At 40.5% G+C, this 11,563-nt stretch overlaps 1 protein-coding gene across 1 annotated transcript in view; it reads left to right on the plus strand.

The window, feature by feature from the left end:
- Positions 1-11,563, plus strand: part of PKD1L3 (polycystin 1 like 3, transient receptor potential channel interacting) — a 32,165-nt gene that overhangs the window by 13,951 nt on the left and 6,651 nt on the right. Inside the window, 4 exon segments of the mRNA XM_045293922.1 lie at positions 1,706-1,803; positions 3,055-3,086; positions 3,777-3,917; positions 5,832-6,041. Of these exon segments, the coding sequence (XP_045149857.1) occupies positions 1,706-1,803; positions 3,055-3,086; positions 3,777-3,917; positions 5,832-6,041 (481 nt within the window).

An 11,563-nucleotide genomic window follows, 5' to 3' on the forward strand; every position in this document is an offset into this window, starting at 1 on the left:
GGCAACAAATGTATAGATGTGCTCTACACAATTGATCTATGTATTGTGATGAATTTTATGAGCCCCAATAAATTGATTAAAAAAATAAAATAAAATAAAAATAAATTTAGCAACTATTTAAATATCTAGCATGAGAACATTAATCAATTAATGCATTATGATGCAACTATAGAATGGAATAATGAGCAATCATTAAAATAATGTTATAGAGAATGTTAATATGTTAACAAAGTAAATATTGACTAAAACAAAAATGATTAAAGAGTATACTCCACATTTGGAATTAGTTCATTAATCTCTGATGGTAAGATTACGGGAAAATTTTTATTTTTTCACCAAATATTTATAATAAATATATAATACTTCGATATAAAAGAAAATGAGGGGAAAAGATTTTAAAAGGAATATCAAAGTGATAAGTAAAGCTTAATTACTAGTGAGGAATGTGCATGAACTCTTGGCTAAATAGACTTTCTACTGCTTTCCTCCAAGTCTAGTCCTTAGGACAGTCCTTGAGAGGGAGACTTTCAGTCTGCAGAACATGTATGACCAGATTTGCCACCTCATACCCACCGTAGGGCCTGAGGTAAGGGTTCAAACGCTCCTGTGGATAGCAGGCCTGGCCCTTGGCCGGGCCTCTGTGCCCACACCAGGAAAACCCAAGTGAGCAGGACAGACCCTGTCTGAGGCGGGCAACAGAGAGAGAGAGAGAGAGAGAGTCACCTACACAGACTCCTCTCCAGAGAGGGAAGGAGGGCTGAGAGGGGTGAAAAGGTGGGCCAAGAGGCTGGAAAATGTGCCTTCCATCCTTATTCTACTAAGAATTAGAAGAGAATTTCTGCCTTCTAGGAAATTTAAGGAGTTGCTGCTGCCACTGTTGTTAGGGGCCGTTGGTTCCGACTCATAGTGACCCTATGTAGAATAGATTGAAGCCCCGCCTGGCGCAGCAGCATCCTCACCATTGTTCCTCTGTTTGAGCCCATTGTTGCAGCCGCTGTGTCAATCCATCTCTTAGAGGGCGTTCTTCTCTTGCGTTGACCCTCCACCTTACCAAGCATGATGGCCTTCTCCAGGGACTGCTCTCCTGTCTGTGAGATGCCATCTTCCCTTCTAAGGAGCATGCTGGCTATACTGACTCCAACACCAATTTGTGTGTTCTCTTGGCAGTCCATGGTACTTCCAGTATTCCTCACCAACACCACAGTTCAAATGCATCAATTTTTCTTTGATTTTTTTTAATTCATTGTCCAACTTTCACATGCAAATGAGGCTATTGAAAATGCCATGGAAGAGATGTATGTTTCTCTAAGACTCCATAAACTCTTTTGCTAAGCTGAGATTTAATCATTGGGACTTTTAAAAGTCTGACTTCTCCAGTCTAGCTGTCCATCATGGGTCTTCCAAAGACATTCGGAGGTGTTATTGAACAATTTATACAAATAATTATAATTATTTACACTTTTCTAGTTTAGAATATTGAGAATTATAGGCAAAATATGAATATTAACATTATTTAGACTCTTGGGGACATTCCAGATACCCCACAAGCAAACATGATTATAAAATTAGTTCTTAAATCTCAATGAAAATAAAGGGTCAAATAATTGAAATTTATGATGAATACGGAACTTAACCTTTACAAAATGATGTCCCCTGCACCCTGTAATACCTGCTGGCTAGATTTTCTTGTGATTTCCCTGTCCAGGTGATCTGCCTCACATTCTTACTCTCACTGATGCTGAGCAAGATGCCATGGCTTAACAAAGAAAAGGAATAACAAATGAAGAGAATCTTGGCACTCGAGTAAATCAAGTAGTTATAACGACTAGAAATCTCATTCTGCCAAGAGAAAATTATGTCGGAAAAGTAACTCACTGACTCAGGCAAACAATGCATCCATTCACTATCTTATCTCTAATCAGCTAGTTGCTCCTACTCCTCTGCCCAAGGCTAATCAAGGGGTCACCGAAACTTAGGTATTCCTCCCTAGATCTTCTCATCCTCAAGGCGTCAACTCTCACCTATACTATTTTTCTCTCTATCTGTCTCTTAGCCCATATGCTACTTACAACTGCCCACCATCTATACCTGAATATCTGCAAGTGTCTATTGGTTTGACTGAAAATTGAGCCACATGGTTGTTAAGTTCAGTTCCAGACCTAAAGGGTGACCAAAGACCATAGTCTCGGGGACGTTACCAGTCTCTATCCAACCAGTAAGCTTGGTATCCTTAATGATTTAGAGTTTTGTTCTACATCTTTGTCCCATTCTACCCAGGACTTTCTAACACAATTCCTTTCGGAGGAATTAGTAATGATAGCAAGACACCATCTCGTTTTACTGGTCTCAGTTGTGGAGATTGTTGTTCATGTGGTCCATTAGCAGATCAGAATAACTTTTTCCATGTGTTTTCATCACTGTTCTTTCCTCTGGATAAGGGGATTAAAATACTAGCACTTTGGGTGGCCACTCCCCAGCCTTTATGACCTGTTGGTACTCAGCAAAGTAGGATGTGGACTTTGTGGACTATGTTATGCCAATTGACCTTGGTGTCCCCCTAGACTATGGTCCAGAGTCCCCAGGCCCAGCAACTCATTCCCCCCAAATTCCTAGTTCGATCTAAGAAATTTTCATGCCTTTGCCCCATGTATGCCCCACCACATCCATAGATAGTCTTGCATCAAAAGTAAATACCCATGTAAAAATATTCTTTGCCAAATAATGTGTATGTCTATGAGTGTACATACACTCTTCTGCTCCTGCCCATATCTGCTCAGCCTATGTATTTATCAGTGCGTCTACTGTTATTGCAGGACGGTATACACAACAGCATTTACCTCTGTTGCCCTTAACTTTTACACTCTTTCCAGTGTCCTCCCCGATCTATAATTTTTTGCCATCCTCCCTTTTAACTGTATCCTGCCTCTGTTTACCCATATTTTTGAAATCTACTTGATTTCCTCTTTATTTGGGAGTTCTGTAACTACACTATTGCTTCTTTTTACTTGTAAATGTCTTCATGACAAATTGCTCTGTCTGATTGCCTATTTTCAGATTTACTTTGGATACTTTGGATCTGTATCTGGGTTGGCTTCTGGGTGATTTTGTCATGGATGCGAGTTTCAGGTTGCTGTCTGCCATTGCTGAATCTCTGTCTAGTATTTTTTAGCAAGATTGATCTGGTTTTCACAAACTCAAGTTCATTTTTGAGGTCTTCCTAGCCTTCTTTATAATGCTTGACCTACGTTGTAAACTTGGAACATAGCTCCAATGATTTGGGAAGATGTCCACTTGAGTTTTGATAAGAATTTTATATTAGTCCTGATCTGAAAATCATTTTTTTCCCTTCGCAACTTTCTTTTGAGGAGTCTTAAAAGGACTAAGACAAGTCTTAGTCTTTATGTTCTTGAGAGAACTTGGCTGCGGCCCTATACTGATTGCAAAGACAGGTTTAAACATGTTTCGTTCAGAATAAACCCATGCATATATGAACTAGAACCTTAATTGTGAACCTTTTGACTTAATTTTGTCTATTTGTTTCATTTTTCTATTAATTCATTTTAATTGCCTTTTACCAAAGTAGCGGTCCCCCTCAGATTGGAAATTAAAATCTTTAAACAATTCTTTATCATAAATAGTTTGAGAAGCACGGCTTAACTATCTTTTTTCTTTAGCATTTAACAGGAGGTGCTCATAGTAAATGCTTAGCAAATGCTTGATGAATGACTGCTTCATGAAATGTAACATTTTCTTGACTCATATTTGAATTTTTGCAGCAAAGTGTTCTTCATCATTACCTGGTACAAGAGATAAGAGCAACTCTATCTACATAGCCCCATCTAGAACTAGCCCAGTGAGGCCTCCAGAAGAAACATTGAAAGAGTTGAAACTCTTCAAGCTGACTGGAGATATACTAGGTGCGGAGAGAAATGGTGTGTGTTGATAGTGCAACACATGTCACTGAGAGCAAAGGAAGAGGGAGAATAAAAGAGGACTTTTCGGAGGTAAAAACCAAATTCCCTGCCATTAAGTCAGTTCCAACTCTTAGGAGCGCTACAGAACAGAGTAGCAATGTTGCACACCTTTACGGGAGCAGAGAGCCTCATCTTTCTCCCTCAGAGCAGGTGGTAGGTTGGAACTGCTGACTTTGTGGTTAGCAGCCCAACTATGCCTTGCAAAGTTTTAGATACCAGTAAAGATGGGCATGTTGTTGAATGAAAAGACTCCTGAAATTGGGGTCTTAGGATCTAATCATATGCTTGAGTAAGTCAGTCTTTTCAGCAACAAAATGTGATAGCAATAGTTGATCTTCATACTTCACAGGGAGGATGAAAAGTGAAAATGCTTTGAAAAGTAGCTATTCTATAAATGTGAAGTGACTAGTTCCAATACATCTAGTACTTTATTGAATTCCATGGACCCAAGAAGACAAGTTCTATTTTCTTTTTTTTAAATCATTTTATTGGGGGCTCATACAAATCTTATCACAACCCATACATACGTCAGTTGTATAAAGCACATTTGTACATTCATTGTCCTCATCATTCTAAAACAGTTGCTCTCCATTTAAGCCCCTGGCATCAGCTCCTCATTTTTCCCCTCCCTCCACGCCCCCTCTCCCTACCAGTTCTATTTTCATCATGCCTTTCATTCTTTTAAGTCTTTTTTAAAAAATCATTTTATTAGGGGCTCTTTTAAGTCATAAACTTACTTCCATAGAGTCTACGCTGACTCATAATGACCCTATAAGACAGGGTAGAACTACCCCTGAGAGTTCCAAGACTATAACTTTTTACAGGTGTAGAAAACCTGTCTGTCTCTAATGGAGCAGCTGGTGGTTTCAAACCTTGACCATGCAGTTAACAGCCCAACCCACAACCACTACACCACCAGGGTTTTCCATACACATAAGGGAACTTCAGGTTTTTTTTAATCATTTTATTGGGGGCTTGTACAACTCTTATCACAATCCATACATCATACATCCATTGTGTCAAGCACATTTGTACATTTGTTGCCATCATCATTCTCAAAACATTTGCTTTCTACTTGAGCCCTTGGTATCAGCTCATTTTTTTCTCCTCCCAATGAACCCTTGATAATTTATAAATTATTATTATTTTGTCATGTCTTACACTGTAAGACATCTCCCTTCACCCACTTTTCTGTTGTCCGTCCCCCAGGGAGGAGGTTGTATGTAGATCCTTGTAATCGGTTCCCCCTTTCCAACCCACCCTCCCTCCACCCTCCCAGTATCACCACTCTCACCACTGGTCCTGAAGGAATCACCTGTCTTGGAATCCCTGTGTTTCCAGTTCCTATCTGTACCAGTGTACATCCTCTGGTCTAGCCAGATTTGTAAGGTAGAATTGGGATCATGATAGTGGGGTGGGGGGCGGTAAGGGGTCAGGGAGCATTAACGAACTAGAGGAAAGTTGTATGTTTCATTGTTGCTAGAAATTTTTCATCTTTTCATTTCATTTTTCACAAACTTTAGAAGCCTCGTTTTGTGTGTGTGTGTGTGTGTGTGTGTAGCTTAGTTCTAAAAATACAAACTAAAACATTATTTTCTGTGTGAAATTTTATGTATCTTATTTTAAGGAAAAATTATGATCAGTAACAATAATTCTGGAAAGGAATACATATACCTCTCACTAAGAATCAAATGATTTGGCTTACTTATTGACAATTTTAGGTTGAACCGTATGAAATTGTGTGGGGGGTTGTTTTTACTTTGAATGTCTTATAGGCTTAGGAAAAATGAAAGAAACAGTATAGACTATTTCTAAGATAACCACCCAACTCTGATACTACTTTCTCTTCTGCACTAGTGCAAATCTTCTTTCTAATCTTACTGATGACTGAGATCTATTCCACAAAGAACTCAGATGGATATCACCTCCATTAAGTTATCCAGAAGACCTTTTCTCATTGTTTCTCAGAGATCAAACAGCTTCCAGATTTCTACTGCTGGACCAACTACACCCTCCTTCCTAACCTGTATGGAGATTACAGGGGTAAGGACACCATCCTGGGATCTAGTCATATAACTGCAGGGCCCATGACACTTCTGCCCAAAATACCCTGGGAAAAGATCGTCTAATGTTTACAATTTCACCAGATTTTTGTGGGTAGCCCAGTACTACCCCTTGGATCTCATCTAAGCAGGTGCAGGTTTATATCTGTTAACTCCGATAATCAAGCCCACAGGAGCTCGATCCTCCTGGTATCACAGAAGTTATTTGATTAAAGAAGAAGGGGGGGAAAAAAAAGAATGAGAATCTATTTACGACATCATGAAAATTAACTAGAATGATCCCTGGGACTGGTGACCCACCCCCTTGTTAATGGATCCCATGTAGCTAAGAAGGTTGTTCAGTTTGCACAGTATTAGACTCACATATAACCAGAAGGAACTCCATTTGTGATAATATTTTGGCCTGATGTGCAATCTTTTTTAAGTCTATGACCATGCTTGTCAGGTGGTGAGGCAGGTTACAAGTCGACTGCGAACCTCAAAAACCACCGGCCACCCCGTGGGAGAAAGATGAGGCTTTCTACTCCCCTAAAGATTGTCAGTCTCAGAAGCCTGGAGGGTTGTTCTGCCCTGAGTCAGAATCAACTGGGCAGGGAGACCAGACCTGTGTACCTTTTCCTGTGTGGTAGTAGAGTTCAGTCCCATCCTATAGCGTGCAGAGGACTGTGCTAGGAGCTAATGATAAAAATACCAATATAATATGGTTTTTGCCCTCTCAGACTCTCCCCATTAAAAAGAGAGAATATGCATTGCCTAGGTAGTTTTAGAGATACACTGAAAATGTCTTCCTAAAGGATGCTTTTTCAATGTTTTTCACCAGCTATCAAAACTGTATCATCATCATAAGTTTCTCTATTTTAAATAAAATATATTATGGAACTAATTACATTCATTTATGTCAGTATTGGTGACTCCTTGATGGGATTTGAGGCATCTCCTAGACTCTGATTGGCAAACTTTTATAGTGTTTTTCTAAAAGTGGACTTTGAATACTTAGGAGAGTTTTTAACAGAAGTTGTCCCTATTTAATGCATCTTAATTCTTTTTTAGAGTCTTATGCCCACGTCCCTAACAGCCTAGTGAAAAGTGACATTTTTAAACCCTAAATGTTTCAGAAATATATATGAAAGTCTTCTCAGCTGCACTCATGAGAGAAATGCAAGTTAAAACTAGAGCCCCGTTTGTCACCTTACATGGCCACATTTGCTTTTGCCTTTCTACATTCCATTCCCCCACTTTACTCTTTAGAAGCACACACACAAACCTGTGTTATCTCCTGTTCAGGATTTCCTAGTGGGTTCCCGTCAGACTTAACATCCCAAATCCTTTCTCAAGTTTTTGAAAACCTGCACAGTCCAGCCTTTATCTGCCTATTTATCTCCTACCTCTGTAGCCCCACATTCATTCGGCTTCAGACACTCGGATGCCCTGTTGTTCTCAGATACGCTGTGCATGCTGTTGTCTGAAGGCCGTTGCACTTGCTTTCCCCTGGTTGAGCTCCCGTTCACTTGTGTGCTTCTCCCTTGAGTTGGGGCTCTCATATGACACCTTCTCTGAGGAACTTTCTCTAATCATGCTACCTAAATTGACAGCATTTCTCGCCCCACCAAACCCTAACTCCTTACCCTATTTTATTTTATGTGTCATAGCACTTATCATTACCTGAGGATGGCTTGGTTAATGTAGATCTCTCTACAATGTACAAATGTAAGCTTCCCATGGACTGGAATGCTCTTTCCTCCACTGCTTTATGGGTACATCTAAACCAGGACTTAGTGTTTGTGATTGAAAGTCACTGGATTCTGACTAAACATATTAAAAGACAAGTGAACGAATGCTAGTCCATTTGCTTTGCACATTCCTCATGGGGCAGTTTGATTACTTTGCTTGTTTTGATTTGTAGGAGCTTTTTAATACAGTAAGAGCTAAACGGTTAGTGGTATCTAGACTTAGATGTTTTTATGAGGGTGCTTCAAAAATCATATGGAAAACTGGAATCAAATAATAATGGAGTTTTTGAACAAAGTTTTTGAAGCACTCCCATATATAAAGACTTATAAAATTAACTTGAGAATTAATAGCTTTATTTTACTTCCTAAGGCAAATATGGTATGCTTCTCCATTGTTACAATCTTCATTTATGCCCCTCAGTAATATTCAAAAGACTAATGTATTTATATTGTTCTTGCACATCACCTATTAGATTTATTTTATATTTTGCATAGCTGTTATAAATTAGATATCCTCTTTATACCATGTAGTATCACTTGTGTATATATAAGGGCTGTTGATTTATGTTAATTTAGTACTATGGTGAAATGAAATTAATCACTGTGGCTCTTCTGTCCATTTTCCATAACTTCCACACAATGATTGACCAGGCAAATAGGCTATGTGAAATACTAATAGAGGGGATTAGTCAGTTTGCCATTCCCTTGGGTATCAAAGAGCCATCTCAGAAGTGGGAATAAAAAGGGCCACCAGCAGAGTGCATGCCAGTTCCCTGTCTGAAAGTTGTGGAGGCAGCAGAAGCACCAGAGGAGCCCTGGCCAGATGGAGCAGAGGAGCTAAGCTGTGCACATCATAGGGCAGTGAGGCAGAGCAGCAGGTGGGCTTCCTGGCCCATGCAGGCAGAAGCCAAGGGACCTTGGGGTTGAGAGACTGAGGAGCAGAGAGAGACTTGGCTGCTGGTTGAGGATGGGTATCAGTGTGTACCAAATACTGTATCCTGAATGTTTTCTGATCCTGGCGTTTTGGTAACCTGTTAACTTCCCTTTATAGCTCCCATAATCATGAGTATTGTCTGTAAGTTCTGTGTGGCCATTGCAGTGGAATAATCAAACCCAGCAGAGAAGTAGAATGTAGTGAGAGGCATCGTTGGTACAGAATCAGGAGAAAGACGTGTGGAGGGTAAAACACGTCTGACCTGGGCTGGTGTAGAGCTGGAGTCTTCTTTGTGCATCCACAGGCGGTCAGAAGTGTTCTCCACACTTTCCACAAATACCTAACCGTCTTGCTGAACGACCTTTTGTAAGTAGTCGCTTTCCGTTTGATTCTCTTGGTTTATTATCCAGATGTGCATAAACCTGAAACCTGTGAGAGCTGGAACTTAGCAGGTCTGCCTTGGTTTAGGGCAGTGGTTCTCAACCTTCCTCATGCCGCGACCCTTTCATACAGTTCATGTGGTGGTGACCCCCAACCATCAAATTATTTTGGTTACTACTTCATAACTGTCATTTTGCTACTGTTATGAATCCTAATATAAATATCTGATATGCAGGATGTATTTTCATTGTTACAAATTGAGCAGAATTAAACCATAGTGATTAATCACAAAATAATATGTAATTATATATGGTGAAATATTTATGTGTTTTCCTATGGTCTTAGGCGACGACCCCTGTGAAAGGGTCGTTCGACCCCCAGAGGGGTTGCGGCCCACAGGCTGAGAACCATGACCATCATGGCTTTGCCTTTCACAGGGTGAAGCCACCTCTTTTCTATCACTTTCTATTTAATGGAAAAGTTTTTGTTTTCTTCCTCTGACAGTTTTCCAATTTATACAGGTTCCAACTTCTTCACATTTTACTGCATTTACACATTGTGATCATTTTGCCAACTCTCTTCAACTTTATAACACATTTTGTTTTCTTACCTAATTAAATTAGCCAATATCTTCAGAAATATGTTTTTTAATAGTGGTAATGCAGCACTATTCAAGTAGGCAAAAGGTAGAAACAACCCAATGTCCGTCAACAGATGAATACATAAACAAAAAGTGATAACATGCTATGACATATTATTCAGCCTTAAAGAAAATGAAGCCCTGGACTTCTGGCAAGATGACAGACTAGGCAGACACCCTACACAGCCCCTAAACAACAAAGCCGTGAGAGAGCAAATGAAATCGATATGGATGATACTCCTGGAACTCTAAACTTCAGATGAAAGGATAAAGTGGACTGAATACTGACTGGGAGAAGCTGAACAAAAGCAGCCAGAGAGGAGACAGATGGAAGGCATGAAATGTCAGCTGGCCTGACAAGGAACCGTCATCCTGAACTTGTACAAGGAGCATTTGACCTACACAGCAGCCTAGAAGCACAAGCATGAGTGGCTAGTGACAAGAATGGTGGGGTCCTCCCTTGTTCCCCACACTCTATGGGTGACCAGAGGAGTGGTCAGCCCCAACCCTCACTCACTCAGTGGCTGGTTACAAACCCCTCTGTATGCCCTTGCTCTGCCTGAGGTCAGAGTCACGCCTCAAGGATCAGGCTCCTGGTATACCACCTCATGTCTGGAGGCAGGTGAGCTCTACTTCATCAGACTGGCAGAATCACAGTGCCAGGCAAGCAGCCTGTCACCAGCCACCCTGGGTGAGCAAGAACTTTATACATGAACACATGCCCTGGCCCCAGGTTCTCTCTGGGCCCAAGAGTTTCTTCCAGAACAAGCGGCCTAACTTCAGCCATCCTTTGAGCCTACACAAATTACTTCTGAATCAGGTCCCTGATCCCATACTGCAGTTAGGCCAGCAGGAACTCCATCTAAGACCAGGTTTCCCACCCATTCTCTTTGGCTAAGAATGGGTACTGACCAATACCAGATGTCTTGCTAGCTGCAGTTTTTCTCCTTTCTCAGTCCTGCCCCTGACTCAATTTTCCTCCCCCTCCCTTCCCTCCAGGAACCCTTATTATTGCTATATAATATATATTAGCCATATCTTACCCTATCTAATATATCCATTCACCTATAATTCTGTTATTTGCTCCTCTTGAATGGGGTTATACAGTCATCATTGCTATCAGTTCCCTTTACCTCCCTGCCCCTCCCCCATCTTCCTGTATCCTCTAGGAATCATTACTCCTGTTGCCATTTCTGAAGGATCATCCATCCTGGCATTCCTGCATCAAATGATCTTCATTATACAGATGAACATATGTAGGTCCAAGAGTATTAAAGAGTTGAAACATAAGCTTAATAATAAGGGGAGGAAATGTTAAAGAACCAGAGGATGATTATGTTTCATCAGTGCTAAACTGCACCCTGAATTCCTCATCCCCTTTGTGAGGGACTGCCTGATTGTCTTGCAGGTGGGTTTCGGGTCTCCACTTTGTCCATCCTCCTTCAGATCAATTTTATTTCGTTTTTGAACTTCTGGTACCTGATCCCGTTGACATGACACCGCATGATCACACAAGCTGGTGTGCCTCTTTCATGTGGGCTTTGTTGCTTCCCTGCTACATAGCCACTTGTTTGACTACAAGCCTTTATGACCCCAGGGGCTATATTTTTTAATAGCCAGTACCACCAGCTTTCTTTACCACATTTACTTATGCACCCATTTTGTCTTCAGCAATTGTGTTGGGTAGGTGAGTATCATACAGTGCCACGTTATTAGAACAAACCATTTTGGTTTTTTTCAAGTAGAAAACAAATGTTTTGGGGGTTTTTTCTTCTTGTATTTATTTTTAAAATCATTTTATTGGGGTCTCGTCCAATTCTTTTTCTTTAATCATTTTATTA

The sequence above is a fragment of the Echinops telfairi genome, unplaced genomic scaffold (assembly GCF_000313985.2).
Source record: "Echinops telfairi isolate 266 unplaced genomic scaffold, ASM31398v2 ScPeMD7_2291;HRSCAF=2852, whole genome shotgun sequence".
In the NCBI taxonomy this organism is placed as follows: domain Eukaryota; kingdom Metazoa; phylum Chordata; class Mammalia; order Afrosoricida; family Tenrecidae; genus Echinops; species Echinops telfairi.